The 22091-nt window shown below is 37.5% G+C and overlaps 1 protein-coding gene across 3 annotated transcripts in view; it reads left to right on the top strand.

Moving 5' to 3' along the window:
• The window catches only part of LOC106056111 (uncharacterized), a 60844-nt gene that overhangs the window by 25525 nt on the left and 13228 nt on the right, over positions 1-22091 (top strand). For 2 of the 3 annotated variants that reach the window (XM_056026122.1, XM_056026123.1), the window contains exon 15: positions 996-17905. In XM_056026122.1, coding sequence (XP_055882097.1) covers positions 996-17905 — 16910 coding nt within the window. The remainder of the gene's footprint in view (positions 1-995; positions 17906-22091) is intronic. The other variant, XM_056026124.1, reaches the window with a different exon arrangement.

Here is a 22091-nt window from a genome sequence, read left to right as displayed (position 1 = left end):
GTGTTGTACTTGTATTTGGTTGGCAGTATATTTCACAAAGTCTATAGCTCTATTAGAATATGGGCCATTAAGTGGTACCAAAGTTTAATGTTTCCTCAGCTCTTTAAACAAAAAGTGTATTTTATTTGACTACAGTTGAGTGCCTAAGTGGATGGCTGCCTTGTGTGGTATGTACTCTGTACTAATGTCTCGATTGGCCCAGGTTTAAATCCTGCCCCGATGCCATCTCTGCCGTCCTCAGAGGGTTTGGGTTATGATTTAATTTATCTAGAAAATACTCAGAAGAATAGTCTAATATGAGTGGTTAACAACCGCGTTTTGGGATTGAATTTTCATGAAGACTGATTTGGATTTTTAGGATGCACCCAGCTCTTAATGGGTTCTTGACACTAATTAGGGAAGAGTGAAGGTGGTTGGTTGTTGTGCTGGCCACATGATACCTTTGTTTACTGTTGAACCTAGAAATATCTGAGCTTTACATTATCTGCCTGGGGGTATGGTGGTGGCTGATTGGTTGAGTGCTTGGCTTCCTAACCGGGGGTGCTGGGCTCAAATCTCGTTGAATACTGTGATTTTGAATTTCAGGATTTTTAGGACGCCTCTGAGTCCACCTTTCTAATGGGTACCTGACTTTAGTTGGGGAAAGTAATGGTGGTTGGCCATTGTGCTGGCCACATGACTCATTGTCAATTGGCCAAAGAAAGAGATACTTAACATCATCTTCCCTATAGATCACAAGATCCAAAACTTTGCTTTACTTTACATTATCTTCCCTAGAACGCAAGGTCTGAAAGGGATACTTGACTCTTTCATTTTTTTAAATCTTATCTAGTATAGCAGGACTAGGCCATGTGCAGTAATCATGACTAAAGTAGTTTAAGTATAAATTCAAGAAGTTATAAATTCAAGAAGTTTGTTTCAATAATTCTACAAATCAAACAATTTAGTTGTTAAGTGAATGTATGATTTCCAAACATTTTGTCTTCTTACTTCAGAGATCTGTGTCAGTTGCTCCCACTATCCAGTAGCCAGACAGAAGGAAACTGTATGGAAGGATAACAAAACCCAGGTTCAGGAAAATCCTAACCAGTCAGCCTGTAAACATGGTGATCAGAGATCTGAGGATACTGTCAGGGAGGCCCACAATGCAAAGGACTCTTCATTGAGTCCTGACTACCAGATTGCTGCAAAGACATTCACCGTTTCATGTGTTTATACTGATTGTATATGTGTCGACATGGGGAAACTCTTCTCTAATCCTATTCTGCAAAGCTGCATGCAGGAATGTACAAAACCAACCTGTGTAGATTCTGACACATCTCATGAACCTTGTGTGTCTAATAGAGATGCAGTGGCAGATGGCCATTGTATCAGCGAAACTAAAACCTGGAAACAGACTTTAGATGTAAAGACTGATTCTGAAAGGGTGAATATTCTGGAGTCTCAGACTGAAAGTCTGCTGTTGGCTGACTCCATAGTGAGACGATGCACTAATAAGTATAAAAAGAGTCTAGCAGACGCTACGCTGTCTTCGGCATACTCGTTTTGTAATCAGTGGGAAGAAAAACGCGACCATCCTGGCAAGTGTATGATTCTGAAAAACGCTGTAGCGTTGAGAGAAATTGAGAATTGTTCGGACAGTCCGATGGACAGTTGGTGCAAAGAGATGAGGTCAGAAAAGGCTCACCTCTTTGGGAGTGGCCATTGCATTCTAGGTCAGTGTGACCTAGTGACTGTCTGGCCGTGCAGTGTCAAGAGCGAGACTGGTCAGACTGATGATGCCCCATCACATGAGAACCAGCTGCAAGTTTTCCAGGAGTCTGCTAGTCAGGATACCGTCAGTGTTGCTCAGATCAAACTCAGTAGTGGTGTGAAAGATTTTGGTGAACATTCTCATGAATCTGCTGAAATGCAAAAGGAAACAAATCTATCAGACCTAGAGAGTCAACAGCTTTCTTGTAGTTATTCTCACAATGGATTACTAGACACCAGTGCTAAAAAAAATCCAGCTAATGAGGCAAAAAACCCATCCAAACTGTTATTTAAGAACATATCTGAAGGAAAAAAACATAGAAAATCCCACCATGCAAAAGCTGGCTACGACCCTTCTCATACTAACTCATCTAGTAGAGATGATCGCCAGAAGAAAAGAGATGGCATTGAGAGAAACCCAACTGACAAGAAAAACCAACCTAGAAAACCCAAAGAAAGCAATCCTAAGCATCACGAAGATCAAGGATACAGTGGTAGCAAACAGAAACCTGTACAAGTCACCGCCACCATAAAAACCACAAACCAGATAAACAATCAACCCATTTCCAACAGTTCGAAGCATCTCAATCAAAGGGAATTACAACCGATTGATCAGCTCGAGCAAGATTTGTCAAAACTTAAGACTGATATTAGTGTAGAAATCCCAGATCAGTGGGATGGTAATGCTGACCAGCAGAAGCGTCTCCATAAAAATAAATGCTTGTCTGATGTACCAAAAAGCACGGATCTAGTTCAATCCATTTGTAGTTCTCCCCCCTGTCTCCAACGTAAATCACATTATCATCCAAGGAGCTCCCATCAAGCTAATGACCAAAAAGATCCTTCGAAGAAGCTTTTAATCAGCCGAGATGTCTTGCAACAGTGCTTTTCAGACCAATTTAAAGGTATGACGATGTCTGTCCTTGCCGATAGTAAATTTGCTGTTTGTGATACACAGTCACACAATGATTCTGAGCAAAGTCATCAGTTCAGCATAGCTCATTCAGTTTTAGACGAAGTTAAATTTCCTGACTATGGAACTACTTCTTCCAATAACAATTTGCTACTGGGTAGCAACATTGAAGGTAGCATTACTGATGTCAGTGATGTTGACAGTAGAGATGTCTATAATAATAACAGCAATTATCTGATGAGTGCTAGCACCTTTGAATGCAGCTATAGGAATCAAAGTGTAGCATTCGAAGATGGAACTAAAAGCAAGGTCAAGGAGAGTCACAGTAAAAGTGGCCAAACGCATTCGAACAAGTCTCACTGTGATGACAAGCATCCAAAGCATTGTCATGGTAATTTTAGCATCAAGGGCTCAGTTATGTCTCACTATGATGGTAATGACAACTACCTCGAGAAATGTCATGGTACAGATAGCATCCGGGATCCCAATAACTTAAACCAGAATGCTAGTGACAAGCATCCCAACAAATGTCATGGTAAAGGTAGTATCAGGGATCACATTAAGTTCAACCAGAATGCTAGTGACAAGCATCCCAACAGATGTCACAACAAAAGCAGCATTGATGTTCCAAACTGGTCTTACCATTACGATAGTGAAAAGCACCCCAACAAATGTCATGAAAGATGTACTATTAAGGATTTTTATAAGTCTCACCATTATGACAGTGAGAAGCACCCCAACAAAAGTCATGGCAACAAGGATCCTAGCAAACATCAGATCAAAGAAAATCAAAAAAATTCTTATAAATATCATAGTACAGATAGCCATCCACATAACGATAATGATAAAGATAGCCATAGTGATTTCAACAGAAGTCTTACCAGAGATAGCAATTTGTACCCCAATAAATGTCACAGTAAAGATAGCCACAATGATCCCCTCAAGTATCACAAAGGTAGCAACAACAGTAAAAAAAAACATCACTTAAAAGATAGCAACCATCTCTGGGAAAAAGAAACTCAGTTGAAATTACACAACAGTTCGGAAATCAAGACTGACCATAGCCACAATAAACAAGAACACAGGATTAAGATTGATTGTCTCTCAAGCAGTGCAAATAGTCCCTCTGAATCCTCCGCCTGCACAGACCTGGACTATGTGAAACATGCTGAAGGGGAGATCAGCACGCAAGAAAATGCCAAGCGCAACGAGCAAAGAATAATTCAAACCTTTAACCTTATGCATAGACGTGATATCAGGCCCACCAGACACAAAGTGAGTAGGTCAAAACGTTTTCGAAATACAACAAAATCTAGACGGAAACATGAGGAGAAACTTCTGTACAGCTGTGAGACTGAAGTTGACAGTCCTCCCCCTTGCTACCAAAGAAAAGGTATTGAACTCTGTCCTACTGCTGCAGGACATAAAAAACAAAAGAACCAAAGACACAGGGAAATCACATGCTCCAAGCGATACTTCAGTAGATCTAAGGTCAGGTTTAAAGCGGACAACTACGATGCTAGTTCAGAAGATGAGGACAAGGATAAAATGTGGTCTCTGTCTTTGTCTATCGGTAAACTTGGATCACAGATGGCGTGTACTACTCCGAGACTCCAGAGGGACTTCATCAGAGACGGACACCCTTGCATAGAAGACATAGATGATAGCGGTTTTGCCAGTATTCCTCTTAGTATGAGATCAGTTACCAACCGTGGCGATACTTTGGTATCAAGTCACAGGGTTGTGAGTAAATCGCTGTTCCAGGAAGACACTTTGAAGAATCAGAGCTTCAATACTCTTGAGAAAAGTCAGTCAGGGTCTCTGGTCCGAGAATGTTTCTACGAAACCGACAATTTTTCAGTTCATGATACGCCGGAAGAATGTGATTCTGACAACAGCTGGTTCATGTTTGCAAGGCGCATCAATAGGAAGAATCAAGTGCATGTCTGTCAACCTTCACCTTTAACACAAAGGAATCTGGGAGAGACTCAGACGACACAATACAACGAAGACATTGATTCATTTCAAGAAGTTAAGCCTTTCATTAGCCAGCTAGAGCAACTCACTTACTACAGAATTGAGGAACAGGTGGGGTCAATGGCTGTTCAGGATGAACAGTTAGGGTTTGGCTACATGAAAAGGTCTCCTCAAGATCCTAATTGTAATCTGGGAGAGCCCTGTGTTGTCATAGACAGAGTGGAAGAGACCATGGAAGATTTCTTTCTGGATCAGGCTGAAAGAGACTGTACCAATCCTTCTGCTCTCACCCAACTGGATTCATTGACAGAGCAACCTTTAGCTCAAAGTGAAGGCAATATGCATTCATCTCCTCTTCATCCAACAATGGACACTTACAATGATACTAACCAAATCTTACAAACACATAGTGATACTAGTGAAAAGCATCAGTCTGGCCATCCCAGTTATAACAGAGTACAGGAGGATTTCTCCACCCAGAAACATAGAAACATAAAACCCAAGAAAAAGTCTCTTTTATATCAGTGCTCCTCATCTCAATCAGAGCCTTCATTATTGCAAAACTCTTTGACAAATAAAGATGTAGAAGAGATGAACCAATGTTCAAATAAAACATCTTCATTTCTGGAAAGTAGAAATAAATCCATGTCTGCTTATCAATCCCCAAATTGGCCAGCTGAAGAGTATTCTACATCAAACAGTGTTTACCATTATAGAGCCATAATTGATCAATATAGACCTATCAATGCACCATTACCAGAAAAGGACAATAGATGGTCTTACATGAACAGGGATAAAGAAGAGTTATCTGCACCTTTCCTTCAAGATAGCCATAGAGACCACACATGTAACTTTAGTCCCATCTCAACAAACAGCACACTGACTGCCCTTGACATTGTTTTAGAGACAGATGAAGACATTAAAAAACAGGAAACAGAAGATGAAGTAACTTGCGATTCTGACCTGGCTAGGAAACAGAATCAGGTGATGCCCAACTTAAATGTCTATAGAAAAATTCAGACTGATAGAAGCCCCATTGACCTGGCAAATGTGCACAAACATTCTCCTGATAGAAGTACCAACACAGTGGTACCTGACCAAACACATACAAAAGTTTGTAGGAATATATTTACTGACATTCAACCTGTAGTTTTGAAGACACATACTTCAATGAATGAGTCACATGATGTGATGATTGATAAATCTTCTGTTGAGAAGAACACTGATAAGAGCCAAGCTTTGCTTGATAAACAATGCCACAACCAATCAGCATTGAATGACACCTTGCACAACAAAGCATCACTGAGTCAATTTTCATGCAGGCAGCTGTCACAAAGCCAACTCTCCAGCCGCCACCCTTGCAAAGAGACCAATGATGTGAGATTTAGCAGCTCCGAGTCTGATGAGGGCATGAGTGCACAGCTCAAGAATATAGTCGAGCAGGTGATATCTGGACATTCTAGACCATCTGATAAGGAAACCATCTTGTCACCATGTGACCCTTTAGTAAGCAATTCCAATGAAACAGTAGAGATATGTTACAAACAGCAGGTTATCAGTTCCACTGATCAGAGCCTACCATGGATTACTATAGCAAGCCCTGACTTGAGCCAACAAGAGACCATACAAAACAAAAAGCATCAAAGCTCTTTCTCTGAGCAAAATGTCAATATTTCATCCAGAAAAATCAATTTCAGTTTAAATAAAGTTAATAACTGGCTAACTGCTGAAAAAGGGTATTTATTCCCAGCATCATCAAGGCAACAAACATCAATGGATGATACAAACAGACCATTTAATGATTCACAAAGTTTGAACCAAAGCAGCTCTAGGTCACAAAGAACTTGTGACTCTGACAATGGAAACAGACTTTTGGCTTCCAACACGCCATCTTTGCCTGCTGATAAACATTGGACCATTCCCAAACGGGGTGATTCCTCAGTTTGTACCTCTCTTTCTTATGAGCATATTCCTGACCTTCAGGCAATGAATAATTTGTCAAAGAACTCAAGCAGGACATTTCTAGAAGAGGAGGGGAACAGTGATGATTGTTCTATGCCACAAGCTGATCTCTATCTTTCTCAAACTAATAGGAATCTAGAAAATGGACACTTGTTATCATTTGAGCAGCCTGAAGAAAAGGATTTTTCCAAGGACAAATTTTGTTTAAGTCAAGATGGTTCAAATTCATATCCAGTTATGAATTCGTCAAAAACTGATAATGTTTCCAGTAGCTCTTCTGACCATCATACGTTAGATGAAACCATGAACTCCAATGACATGTCTGATGGTGACATATATTTAACTGATACCGAATATGTTTTGAACAATATCTGCAGACCTTGTAGTGTCAGTTTGTGTGATGTTGACAAATGCTTCAACCTTTGTGGGGGAAACAGCTTTTATTTCACTTCTGAAAGCATCTCTCGGGTTTGCAGGATCCCCAGTAGACCAACTGCAAGGCCCTCAGAAAGTCTAAACTCACTGGCTTCTTCCAGTAAAATCCCAGAGCACAAGAGCTGTGTTGAAGAAAATACTTGCCAGGGGATGGATGATGTTCAGGAGATTCAAGCAGGAAGTGAAGCCCATGGAGTGGAGATGAATGAAAAGAGCCGTTTGAAAGAAAATAATAAAGGTGAGAGCCACTTGAGGGTCACTGAAGGTGAGAGCCACTTGAGGGTCACTGAAGGTGAGAGCCACTTGAGGGTCACTGAAGGTGAGAGCCACTTGAGGGTCACTGAAGGTGAGAGCCACTTGAGGGTCACTGAAGGTGACAGCCACTTGAGGGTATCTAATAATGAGGCTCATTTGATTGAAACTGACGGACAGAGTCTTTTGATGAAAACAGAACCTGATAGACATCACGCTGGGATTGCCGGTGAAAGCAATGTGATGCCAATTGATAGTGATACACTTGTGGAAGGGGGATGTCGTTTGGGGGAAACTGATGATTTTTTGAAGAGTGAAGAAGATGAGGGTTATTGGGTGGGAGTTGAGAACCACTTGACAAAAATTGATGGTGAGTGCCATTTGGAGAAAACTGATTGGGAAAGCCATTTGATGGTAACTGAAGATGAGAGCCATTTGATGCAAACTGATGGTGATTATAACATGTTTAACAGAAATCAACCAAAGCATTGTGAAAGTCAGTCAGATTCAGTTCTTGGCTTGCAATCTGTAACTAACACAACATATGCACTAAGTTCAAGTAACAACAAAAATGCAACTCAGAAATATGCAATGATCAAAGTAGACAATGGAGGAGCCTTGATAACCATTCCCATCTGGAATCAGGTGGCAGAGGATGAAGTGAAAGACAAAAAACAAAAGAAAAATAAAAGAAAAACAAGTTCTAAAGAGAACACTGAAAAACAAACTTGCAATAAAAGTGGGCATTCTGTTTCTAAAGAGAACACTGAAAAACAAACCTGCAATAAAAGTGGGCTTTCTGTTTCTAAAGAGAACACTGAAAAACAAACCTGCAATAAAAGTGGGCATTCTGTTTCTAAAGAGAACACTGAAAAACAAACCTGCAATAAAAGTGGGCTTTCTGTTTCTAAAGAGAACACTGAAAAACAAACCTGCAATAAAAGTGGGCTTTCTGTTTCTAAAGAGAACACTGAAAAACAAACCTGCAATAAAAGTGGGCATTCTGTTTCTAAAGAGAACACTGAAAAACAAACCTGCAATAAAAGTGGGCATTCTGTTTCTAAAGAGAACACTGAAAAACAAACCTGCAATAAAAGTGGGCTTTCTGTTTCTAAAGAGAACACTGAAAAACAAACCTGCAATAAAAGTGGGCTTTCTGTTTCTAAAGAGAACACTGAAAAACAAACCTGCAATAAAAGTGGGCATTCTGTTTCTAAAGAGAACACTGAAAAACAAACCTGCAATAAAAGTGGGCTTTCTGTTTCTAAAGAGAACACAGAAAAACAAACCTGCAATAAAAGTGGACATTCTGTTTCTAAAGAGACCACTGAAAAACAAACCAGCATTAAAAGTGGGCTTTCTGTTTCTAAAGAGACCACTGAAAAACAAACCTGCAATAAAAGTGGGCATCCTGTTTCTAAAAGAAAGGCGACATCAGAGCAGGAAGATCTCATTTCTGTGAAGAGGAAAAAAATGAACCCTTCCCAAGATAATATGTCTGTAAAACAGCAACCTGCGAGTAGCGTTGGTGGAAATGAGGTTGAGGAAACCATATCAGGTCAAGAGAAACTTTTAATTGAGAATTACTTGTTTCCAACGAGTGTAAATCGATATAAGTTTCAGGGCCAGCTCATCACACAAACCGAGCAGCACAGTCAAAAGTCTGGTGAGAACATGTTGGCCAAGTCCAAGAAGCAGACGTCAAAACAACAGACCCTTTCAGAGCAGCAGACATCAAAGCTGCAGACACTTTCAGAGCCGATTAGAGATGTTGTGACATCTGAGGACACGTCCAATGGTAATAAAACTAATGAAGTGATTGTTGATGCAAATGTGGAAAGTAAAGCTCAGTCTGAGGTATCAATGAATAGTTTTTGTCCATCAAATAGACAAAACATTCCATCTAAAAGAATCTATGAGCCTGTGGATTGCCAAGCTTCAGTTCAAGGTAGTGATGAAATGAAAGAAGAAATAAATGACAATACTGTTTTTCCATCACCAACGTGTAGCACTCCTGATGCACTCAAATTTCCACCTACTGGTACATCTTCTTCTTTATCTTCAAAAGAACTCTGTAAAGCCAAAGAAAAAACATCAAAAGTAAACACAGCATCAAAACATCAAACATCAGTAAAAGTAAACAAATGCACAAAGGATCACAAATCAAACAAAGAGCACAAATCCTCAGAACATCACACCACATCAACCAAAGAGCACAAATCCTTAAAAGGGGATCTATCAACTCATGAACCCAAATCCTTAACCGATCAAACAGCCAAAGAAAGTAAATCATCAAAAAAAGACACCACATCACACAAATCTTCAAAACATCACACCACATCAACCAAAGAGAACAAATCCTCAAAAGGGGATTTATCAACTAATGAACCCAAATCCTTAACTGACCAAACGGCCAAAGACATTGAATCCTCAAAAAATGACACCACATCACACAAAAAGCACAAATCCTCAAAACATCACACCACATCAAACAAAGAACACAAATCCTCAAAAGGGGATCTATCAACTAAAGAGCCCAAATCCTTAACTGATCAAACAGCCAAAGAAAGCACATCCTCAAAAAATGACACTACATCAAACAAAGAACATAAATCCTCAAAACATCACACCACATCAAACAAAGAACACAAATCCTTAAAAGGGGATCTATTAACTAAAGAGCCCAAATCCTTAACTGATCAAACAGCCAAAGAAAGCACATCCTCAAAAAATGACACTACATCAAAAAAAGAACATAAATCCTCAAAATGTAATCTGTCGGCTAATGAACCAAAATCCTTAATTGATCTAACATCAGCTAAGGAAAGCAAATCCTCAAAAATTGACACCACATTCAACAAAGAACACAAAACCTCAAAACATCACACCACATCAAACAAAGAACTAAAATCTTCAAATGGTAATCTGTCAACTTATGAACCACAATCTTTAATACACCAGACATCAGTCAAAGAAAACAAGTCCTCAAAAAATGACACCATATCAAACAAAAAACATAAATCCTTAGTAGGGGATCTGTCAGCCAATGAACCTAAAACCTTAATAGATCAAACATCTGCAAAAGAAATCAAATCCTCAGAAAATCACACCACATCACACAAAGAACAAAATACTTCAAAAGGGGATCTGCCAGCTAAAGAACCCAAATCGTTACCTGATCAGAAAGCCAAGGAAATCAAATCCACAAAAAAAGACACCATTATTAATAAAGAACAGAAATCCTCAAAACATCACATTTCATCAAACAAAGAACACAAATCCTCAAAACATCAAGCCACATCAAACAAGGAACACAAAACTTCAGAAGAGAATCTGTCATCTAATGAACCTAAATCCTTAATAGATCAAACATCAGCCAAAGGAAGCAAACCCTCAAAAAATCACACTACATCAAACAAAGAACACAAATCCTCTAAAGAACATAAAACAGACAAGATGCAAAAGACAACCAGAGAACACATAGCCTCTAAAGAACACACATCTGATGAAAAGCACTTTGTTCAAGATAACAAATCTACAGAAGAACACAAATTAACCAAAGAACATTTGCTTTCTAAAAAACAGATTTCTTCTAAAGAACATACATCAGCCAAAGAATGTTTATCCAACATAGAACACAATTCTTCTAAAAAGCATACATCAGTTAAAGAACATACATCAAGCAGAGAACATGCATCAAGTAAAAAACAGACATCCGTCAAAGAACAGACATCTGGCAAAGAACATTCATCAGGTAAAGATAACTTTTCTTCTCAAGAACGTATTGCTTTCAGTAGCATTGCATGCAACAAAGATTTACTACCTACCAAAGAACAAATTGCAGCTGAAGAAAAGAGATCTATCCACAAACCATTTAAATTATGCAAACACATGTCCACCAAACAACACAAAAACAAAGAACACACCTCTTCTGAGCTTAAGCCTTCAAAACATATTGCACCCGAAAAAAAACACAAACCCTCCAAAGAACATTCATCCGCCAAAGAACTGAAGCCAGGCAAGACAGACAAGACTGATTCCCTGATAACTAAGAACAAAGTTATTAGCTCACTGCTTAAAGACATTGTATCTCAGCTTGACGCTAACAGTGCTGCTTGGCACAGTGAAAACACAAATCTAAGGTCAACTAAAGACAATAAACAAGCAATTAAAGTCATCAAACAGTTACCTGAAAACAATCAACTAGCAGTTGATTTGCACGGAGACAACAAGCCTGAAGTCAACAATCAATTTTCTGAAGACAGTGATCTGGCCCATCAAGTCAACAACCTCGTATTTAATGACAATAAAATAGCTTTTGAAGTCAGCAATCAGCTATCTGAAGACAATAATCTGGAACTTGAAGTCAACCATCAGGTACCAGCAGATGATAAACTGGCAGATGAAGTCATTAATCAGTTACCTGAAGATAAAAAATTAGCACTTGAGGTCAACAATCAGCTATCGGAAGACAATAATCTGGAACTTGAAGTCAACCATCAGGTACCAGCAGATGATAAACTGGCAGATGAAGTCATTAATCAGTTACCTGAAGATCAAAAACTAGCACTTGAGGTCAACACTCAGCTATCTGAAGACAATGAACTGGCACTTGAAGTCGATAATAAGATAACTGAAGACAGTAAAGTAGCACTTGAAGTCAACAATGATCTACTTCAAGACAGTAATTTAGCACTTGAAGATAATGTTCAAAAACATGAAGTCAATAAAGTAGCACTTGAAGTCAACAATCAATTACCTGGAAACTATGAGCTATTACTTGAAGTTAATGATCAGCTTCCTGAAGACAATAAATTGATACCTGAAGTCAGCAGTCATCCATCTGAAACTAAACAGGAATTTGAAGTCAGACATCACTTACCCGAAGACCATAATCTAATACTTATAAAAAGTGAGGCGCCTTTGAGCATCAACAGTGAAGCTACAGTGGACATGCTAGAACCTGATCTTAAGAAACAAACAGATGTGATCAATGAGCTAGCACCTGAAGTTAACAAAAAGCCCTTTGAAGTCAACAATCAGGTACACATATTGAATTGCCAGCCACAGGAGGTGAACAAAAAGGCAAAGAAAAGAAAGGTTGACCATGAAAAAAACTTGGCAGACAAGCCAGGCACATTCTGTCCTAGTGCACAGCACAACGAAACTTTAACTGACAGGCTCGAGACATCATCTGTAACAGAAGAAGGCAATGATGATGTAGATAAAATCAACACCAACTCGCACAAAGAGGAACATCCTCTTCAATCCTCAAAGAAGGCAACCATCTCATTTAGCTCTGATGCCAAGAAGCCATCTATGCAAAGCCAAAGCTCTCTATTGTTAGATCAAACTGCTACAATGGCTGGGTTTGCATCAGGTAGTGGCAATCAAAAAGTGACTAGCAAAGAAGTTAAGAGGAAAGCAGATGAAGCTTTGAGTGGAGAGCAGTATACCAAGAAGCCAGCACACGTCATGTGGTCAAACTGGAAAATACCAAAGAAAAAAAAGAATGAACTCAGTGCTAAGTGTATTGAAGAGCAGCCCCAGAAATCCAAAGATGATAGAACAGATGCTATGAAACTAGATTTTGGAAGGTTCCATCTACCAATGTCATCTTCCCATAAGCAAACATCATCTTATTTGCAGACCTCTTCCAATCAAGCCTCATCATCCTGTCAGTCATTAAAAAGAAACAAAATACAAGTCTGTTCAGGGCAACAGCTACTTAATTCCTCTAACCCGGCAAAGAAAACAATCTTTGGTTCAAACTCAAAAAAAGACAACTGTGAAAGCACACCACGTAATATTGTCTCTGAAAAACAACAGATCATAAAGAGAACAGATAATTCTAAAAAACAACAAATCATAAGGACAACATATACTTCTGAAAAAAAAATCATGCAGACATCAGACACCTCTAAAAAACAAGAATATAAGAATACACATCATAGTATTGTCTCTGAAAAACACCTGGACACACATATAATGAGAGAACAACCTGATGAGATGTTCAGTACATCAGAGAGACCAGAGAAGGATGTGCTGGAAGGTCAGTGTGACATATTCAAAAATAAAGAGAAACGGGAATCTCCAGAAACTCTTTGCCCTGAGGTGGAACCCATTGCTAAATGTGAGACAGCAGCCATTAAGCCCCAAGTAACAAACAATGAATCTGAAGTAGTGGCTGAAATGACTTACACAGACACAGTTTCCACTGCAGTACACCTAGAGGGAGCCACTGTAAGTCTGGACAAAGATGAGAACGATGACCCCGTTCATTTAAAGATTAATTTCACTCCATTAGACTTGCAGAGAACAACTTCAGCTGTAGATGATCTTGAAAAGACAGAGAATGATCTACCAAGTTCTGAAGGAAAAGTTGACAAGTCATCAGAGAGTTTTCCGACTGTAAACCTAAGGGACAGTCAAGATATTACTCATGGCATGGAATTCCTGAAAAAAGATAATGGAGATCGACGACACATGGAGCAGGATTCTTTGGAAGGTGAGATTTGTAAGGGAAAGCCTTGTTCTTTTCTTGAAGAAATGGCATGCACAGCAAATCATTGTGATATGAATATTGGTCAGAATCAAGACCCAATGGTCACTCATCTTTCTGGAAACTGTCCATTAAATGACTCTGATGACCCCAGTAATTTGTCTAATTTAAATATTGACTCAAAAAACTACTCTTGTAAAAGTAGTGTCAAGGGTATGGCTGACATGACAGAACAAGGAAGTCTGAGAGTCAAAGCTATGCTGTCCAGTGCAAACTTAGAGTTGAATCATGGGAATGCGCATGAACAGATCCAGGAGAGGAAAGTAACAGACAGGCCTGAGTGGAATAGCAGTCCTGTGAGGGGCTTACAAGACAAAACTGAGGAAAGCTGTGAGCCTACAAATAGTGCTGGAGATGTGCAAGATTATCAGAAGATGTGTGATGAGGCCCCTGCGTGCAGTAGCAAGGTAATTTTCTCTTTTCTTTCTAGACAAAGTCTTGAGCCTCAGACATCACCGAAGATAGAAAGCGGTAAGTTGATGGACTTTGCCCCGGATATATCGAACTGTGACAAACCTGTTGACACCGTTGCCAGCCTGATGTGTGTTAAAGGTGAACATCCACTTGCCAATGTGGAGATTGGCTCAGAGAATGTCATAAGATCATCTGTCAGTGGTGTTAGTTTCTCCGCTGACGACACAACACAGGTGAGTAATGCATGCTCAAATGAAAGTATCACATCACTTGGCATTGGTTTAGCATCAGAGGCTGAGAACTCCCAGAATAGCACAACTATGCTATGTTCGGAAGAAGGTCAGGCTGGTTTCATCAAGTCTACTTATGAGAATCCAGATGGATGGTCCAGTGATCATGAAAAAAAAGAGATCACAGATGACTATAATGACCAGAAAAATAGCACCAAGTCACCACTTGTTGGTTATGTTTCAACTGATTCCAGTAAAAGTGACTTATTGAAGCCCAAAAGTCAACAAGGTTCTGATCTATTTTGTCCTTATTCCGAATCATCCACTGAAGAGGAGAGAGAGAGAAAGAACCAAATATTTCTAAGTCATGAGAAAAGTAGAATGTCTGAAGTGAATTTCATCAACTCTTCACCATTGAGGGACTCATCAGTGTGTGATGGAACGAGGAGCTGCCAATCACATGAGGCACAAAAACTTTTCTCTGACAAAGACTCATCCTGTGATTTAGCCTTAGCAATCAAATATAGAAAGAAGCTCTACAGGCATCCAAAACATCATCATGTTTGTGATGTCTCAAGTGATAACAAATCCAGCGAGTCAGCTTTTCAGAAAAAGGATGCAATAGGCGACAGGTCACAAGAACATTCCTCCGGTGGCATAACCAATGACACAGCTAGTTACTCGCCTGATAAAGAAGATGATAAACAGAGTCACAGCTATGGTCATGAGGATGCAAGTCTTAGGACACAATCTATGGACACAAAGTTCCTAGGCCAAAAAGATGGGGAGCGAAACTCTTCAGAAGGGGAGATTTTCAAAGTAGAGCTTAGTGCCAGTCAAACATGCATTCTTAAAGAAGAGTTATGTTTACAAGAAGACATTGATTCTGGCCAGGTTCTGTGCCAAGTTGGCCCCGAGCTTTCTGGGGATGATTCAGTAGACTCAGACGTTATCAGTGATTTGTCCAATATATACATAGCCAATACAGATGATAAACATGGGTTGAAAGAAACAAAAAGTGCCTCTGTTCAGGATAGTGCTAGGAAGTTGGTTTTTCCTGAAGCCGATTCTCCACTTGATAGTAGTCGAGATGCATGGTCCAGTGGAGAGAACGGCTGCTCTACTTCGGGGAAGACTGAGAAACGGGGAAATAAGAGGCTGGTCAATTACATTTCAACTGACTCCAGCCAGAATGACTTATCTGAACCAAAATGTACAGGTCAACAAAGATCTGCTAAAACATACTGCCCTTATTCTGACTCATCAACTGAAGATAAAGTGAAAGAATCTTACAGTGAAGAGAATGGAGCGAAAGAACTATACGGTCAAATAAATCCTAATCTTGAAGAGATGGAGACAGAAATAATGTCCATAAAGAGTTTAGACCTTGACCCTGATTCTTCGGCAAGTTTATCAAGCAGCTCATCAACTTGTGATAGAATGAGGAGCTGCAAGCTAGATGTGAAACAAATCTATTCTCCCCGCAATGACTCTGCTAACAATCTCTCTAGTGAGTCAGATTTATCCGTCCAATATAGAAAAAAAAAGTACAACCGTCAAAAACATCACCAAGCTTGTGATGAGTCTGCTGATCCAATGTTTAAGAGAGGGGATAAACATTCAAGTGATGATAGTGATGACTCAACTAGTGATGCCTCTAGCCATGTGGCTCATAAGAATAATAAAAATAAAAGACCTCAAACACATCAGTCATCAAGTGATGACTCAACTGAGGACACGTCTGTTAGCTCAAGTAAGAAAAAGGAAGGAAAGAAAATTAGGTCACGAAAACATCATTCATCAAGTGATGACTCATCTATAAGTTCAATTAAGAAAAAAGAAGAAAAGAAAAATAGGTCACAAAAACATCATTCATCAAGTGATGACTCAACTGAGGACACATCTATTAGCCCAAGTAAGAAAAAGGAACCAAAGAAAAGTAGGTCACAAAAACATGAGTCATCAAGTGATGACTCAACTGAGGACACATCTATTAGCTCAAGTAAGAAAAAAGAGGGAAAGAAAAGTAGGTCACAAAAACATGAGTCATCAAGTGATGACTCAACTGAGGACACATCTATTAGCTCAAGTATGAAAAAAGAGGGAAAGAAAAGTAGGTCACAAAAACATCATTCATCAAGTGATGACTCAACTGAGGACACATCTATTAGCTCAAGTAAGAAAAAGGAAGGAAGGAAAAGTAGGTCACAAAAACATGAGCCATCAAGTGATGACTCAACTGATGACACATCTATTAGCTTAAGTAAGAAAAAAGAGGGAAAGAAAAGTAGGTCACAAAAACATGAGTCATCAAGTGATGACTCAGCTGATGACACATCTATTAGCTTAAGTAAGAAAAAGGAAGGAAAGAAAAGTAGGTCACAAAAACATGAGTCATCAGGTGATGACTCAAATGAGGACACATCTATTAGCTCAAGTAAGAAAAAGGAAGGAAAGAAAAGTAGGTCACAAAAACATGAGTCATCAAGTGATGACTTAACTGATGACACATCTATTAGCTCAAGTAAGAAAAAGGAAGGAAAGAAAAGTAGGTCACAAAAACATGAGTCATCAGGTGATGACTCAAATAAGGACACATCTATTAGCTTAAGTAAGAAAAAGGAAGGAAAGAAAAGTAGGTCACAAAAACATGAGTCATCAGGTGATGACTCAAATGATGACACATCTATTAGCTCAAGTAAGAAAAAGGAAGGAAAGAAAAGTAGGTCACAAAAACATGAGTCATCAAGTGATGACTCAAATGATGCCACAGAGAATCAGTCTAGTAAAAGGAGAAGCAGATATTATGACAGGACATCTGAAGATGATTCTTATGATACAGAGAATCAGTCCCAAACTAGGAGAAGTAGCTATCATGACAGGACATCCAAAGATGATTCTCATGATACAAACAGTCGGTCCAGAAAAAGGAGAAGCAGATATGACAGTAAATCTGAAGGTGAAGTGTCTTATGATACAGACAATCTGTGCCGAACTAGGAGAGGCAGAATTTATGACTGGACATCTGAAGATGAATATTCTGAGGGTTCAAACTACCATTCTAAGACATCAAGATATAGGTATCATTACAGGTCTTCTCAAGAAAATTCTTCTGATTCAGAAAACCATTACAGAAGTAGATCTAGGAAAGATAAATATCACTATAGATCCTCTGAAGATGAAGATTCTTGGGACTCAGACTACTATTCAAGGAGAGATAGGTATCATTACAGGACATCTCGAGATGAAGATTCTAGTTATGCTGATGAACGATCCAGAACTGTCAGAGACAGACTTGATTATAGGCTATCTGAAGACAAAGAAGATTACAGACACAGATATTCAGCATGTAACAGATCTACATCCTCTGGTCAACATTATGGAGACATAGAATCTTTTCCCTACAAGGTTAGAAAACAGCACTCATTGCATTTCTGGGTTTCAAACTTGAGTTTAATTTGTTCTTGTTCTTTGCGACCCTTACTGTTTGCAGGATTATATTCGTTTCTTTAGGTTTGTACGTTCTAAAATTTTATTTAAATTAGTTTCAAAATTAACAAAGTTTTCGCATTTGAGTTTTAATTTTGAAATTTAATTTTTTTTTTTTTTTTGCTCATCTGTGAAATGTTTGACTGATCAGACATAACACATATCAGCATCATAGAATCCTATTGACTATGGGTTAGATCAACTCACTAGCCACCTTACATTCAGAACACAAAAACAAATGGATGGCTGCCTGGTCGTGCGGTTTGCACGCTGGACTGTCGTTCAGATTTATCGATGGTCCTGGGTTCAAACCCTGCCCGCTCCCATCCCTCGTCGTCCTGCGGGAGGTTTGGACTAGGAAGTAATTATCTTCAACTCTGAAGGAACATCCGAAACATGTAAAACATTTTACAAAAACATGTTCTAATAATTTTCTAATTCATTTGGTTGAGTCATTTATGTCTTAGAAATAGAGATGAACTTAGGACTATTCCTTGTAAAAGAGTTAACAGTTATTGTAGTTAATTAAGAACCATTTATTATCAGAAAGACGCAAAGGTAAAGGCACATTTGTTATTTCATATGCCAGGACAAACATTTACAAATGCTCCATCTTCCCTAGTGCTATTAGAATTTGTTGCCTGAATTGGCCAGGAAAACCAGTGACTAAGCATGACTAGATTGACCTAGGGATATGCGTAGGATGTAATTATCTTCTCTTTTGAAGTAATGTCTGTAATTTATAAGATAAGCAATTATTCAATATATTTGTTGGTTTCATAATCAGTAACACTTTAAATGCTTAATATTTTGTTTAGTTGCTATTTCCATTGTTTACATCTAATGTAGGCCTGTAAAGTAAAGTTTCCCTTTCAGACCTTGTGGTCTAAAGGGCAGATGATGTAAAGGTCATCTGTTTCTGGGCCTACGGTTAACTAGGGTGTCATGTGGCCAGCACAACGACCAACCGTCTTTACTTTTCCCTAACTAATGTCAGGTACCCATTAGAGCTGGGTGGACTCAGAGGCGCCCGAAGATCCCAAAATTAAAAATCCCAGTCTTCACCAGGATTCGAACCCCGGTAGGCCTGTAGTCATATATTTTTATTGTTGTCCTCTGTGACTATAGGGCTTCTGCAGCTGTCTGTGGATGCTTGATTCAGATGTCATGGTTTTGTTTTTGTAAATTCTTTGTGTGCCGTCTCCTTGCACTACAATTTAGAATATAGCTTCCTTTTGTTACCAGTTTCTTTGGTACTAAATCATTTAGTTTAGCTTGGGACCGAAAAATTCAGAATGATTTTGAAATTTAGTTTGTTTGCAGTTTTCAATTTATCTTGTTCTGAATGAATGTTCAAACCATAGACATCCAAATAGTCTCTAAAGACTGGCCGATGAGACAATTTTTATTTCATTTTACTATGCAATCTAAATCTAAAGGCCAGTTAAGAATTCTCATAACCTAAATAACAACTTGTCATCTTGTTTTAAATGTATAAATACAACACTATTTCCCATACTTCTGATCCATAAAATAAAAAAGAAGAAACTTTAAAATTATTTGCAATCATTCTATTTTGGTGTTGTTGTTTATTTCTTTAATCCTGGAATATTATGGCTGACATCTTTCTTTAACATCCCTCTGTAAGATCTAGATCTGGATTTTAGTTAAAAGTTATCAAACTGTGCTATCACATATTCATATTTGTTTGGCTCCAGTCAAATACAACAAAGATCAAGGAATAATGTTTTGTTAGGTTAGTCAGTATTAATATTATTACAATGTCTAGCTTTGTCCTTTAGATCTAGAACTTTGAAAAAACATTTTTGTTGTTTTAGTGATTGCATATATAGGTCTATGTAGGCATTATTTGAATAAAAAAAAAACATTTCAACTTCTCATTCTGAAGTAGAAAATTTGTGATTGATTTTGCTTGAAACATGATTGTGGGCTGATGTTATTAAGTTTTGTTACACTTTTTTTTCAGCAGACTTTTTTTTTTCTTCCTGGGGTTTTATTTATTTATGTTTTTATATAGATATTTATCATAAAAACATTAGAATTGCCTTATAATGTGATCTTTCATTAGTTCGGGTCTGTTTGCTCAAATTATTTCAGTTTATTGTTTAATTATTGTTTTTTATAGTTGAGTTGCTATAGAATAATTTGGACTAGGTCCCCTAACCCATTCACCATTTTACTATTTTTATTTTTTTTTACAAAGTCACATAGAGCTATAGCTAGATCTGTAAAAATAATAATAATAAATAAAAGGATATTTGAACTTATTTTTATCAAAATAAATTTAGTTGGTACTACTTTTAATATCGAGCTGTAGATCTAGAAACACATTGGTAGATCTAGATCTAGATCTCTGATCTCTAGATCTTCTGATGGATCAACAAGAGTTTCTAACATTCATTGACTGGTCTTTAATTCGATGCTACTAAAATTTATAGGTCTATACTAAATATACTCAAATCACTATAGATTTCTAAGTATTAATTCAATTTCACTGGTTTATTAAACATAGATTCTAAATGTGAACAATAATTAGATCTTAACATCAATGTACTTTGACTTTTTAAAACAACACCGCCTTTAACTATATAGGCTAGACTTGACCTCGAAGATTTTTCTATTGTGAAAGTTTATAAAAATCCATAAATCTTCTGTAGTAAAAGTTTACAAAATCCACGCCTCGTGCTTTACTGTAAATAATAGTGAAGTTTCTGAATTGACTTTTTGCCTCGATCTACAAAAACAAATGAAAACGTTCTTATTCTTATTAGGCATTTTAAAGATTTAGACCTGATCTTATTGCATCATCGTACATTGTAAAATTTATATACAAAAAGACATCTAGAGATCTTTATCTATTCTAGTCTCTTCTAGATTGACTAGATCTTGTGTAGATTAGTAGATACTAAGATACTAGTTAAAGTAGTTAAACTAACTAGTCTAAGTCTTGTCTAAGTCTAAGTAATAAGTACTAAGATTACTAAGAAAAGATTATTAAGTAGATCTATAATTATTAAGATATTATTATTAGACTAGATGATAGATCAGATCATAGTCCTAGATCTAGCTAGATAATTTAGATCTAGAAAAATAGATTATTTCAAAAAAGAATCGACAGTCATATTATTAGATCTAATTAAAAAGTCAATCTATACAGATCTATTATTCTATTCTAGTAAATCTAACTAAACCTACCTAAACTTAAACTAAAACTCTCGAGTCTAGTATCTACTAGTCTAGTCTCTAGATTTATCACTATTCTGAGTGTATTCACTATCAATGATACTATTGATTATAGATCTAATTGATAATATCATACTTTTACTAGTAACTAGATTTTTAACTAGATATCTACTAAGATCTCGATATAATCTAGATCTACTTGATTTAGAATCTAAAACATATTCTAAATACTTTTAAGTTTCATACAACAGTAACACTCATGATCAAAACAAATAATTCATTATCAACAAAAGTGAACAGACGTCATTGTGTTTCAATAATAAAAAAATCAATGTGATTTAGGCAACATATTTAGACTATTGTGACCTTATATTATTGACATTATTGTCTTAAAGGGTTAGTCATTAGTTAATAGATCTAGATCAGTATAAACATAGATCTAGACTAAATCTAGAGTCTAGATCTAAATTTATTGTTTATGTAGGCATCTAGATCTAATTAGATTTTTTAGACTATAACTAAGTATAAGTTGATAAAATATTTTCTAAAATTTTCTGACACTGATCTAACTGATAAAAGACATAATATAGATCTAACTAAATGAGTAGATCTAGATCATCTACTATCATATATATATAGTCAATATAGGTCTACATAGCTGTCATAGCCCTAATTAGGCCTACCATAATAACAACTTGAACTAGATCTAGACTAGATCTAATTTATTATGAATATACAATATAGACTCTAGATCTTTACAACCTAGATCTAGTCAAAATACTAATCTAGTTCTAATCTTTAGCTAGATCTAGATTGTGTCTTAGATCTTGACATACTAGACTTTTCAAGATTTAGACTTCTAGAGTCCAGATCATTTGTTATATCGATTCTAGGTCTAAAT

Source organism: Biomphalaria glabrata, chromosome 4 (genome assembly GCF_947242115.1).
Source record: "Biomphalaria glabrata chromosome 4, xgBioGlab47.1, whole genome shotgun sequence".
NCBI lineage: Eukaryota > Metazoa > Mollusca > Gastropoda > Planorbidae > Biomphalaria > Biomphalaria glabrata.
This window is presented reverse-complemented; position numbering and strand designations above follow the sequence as displayed.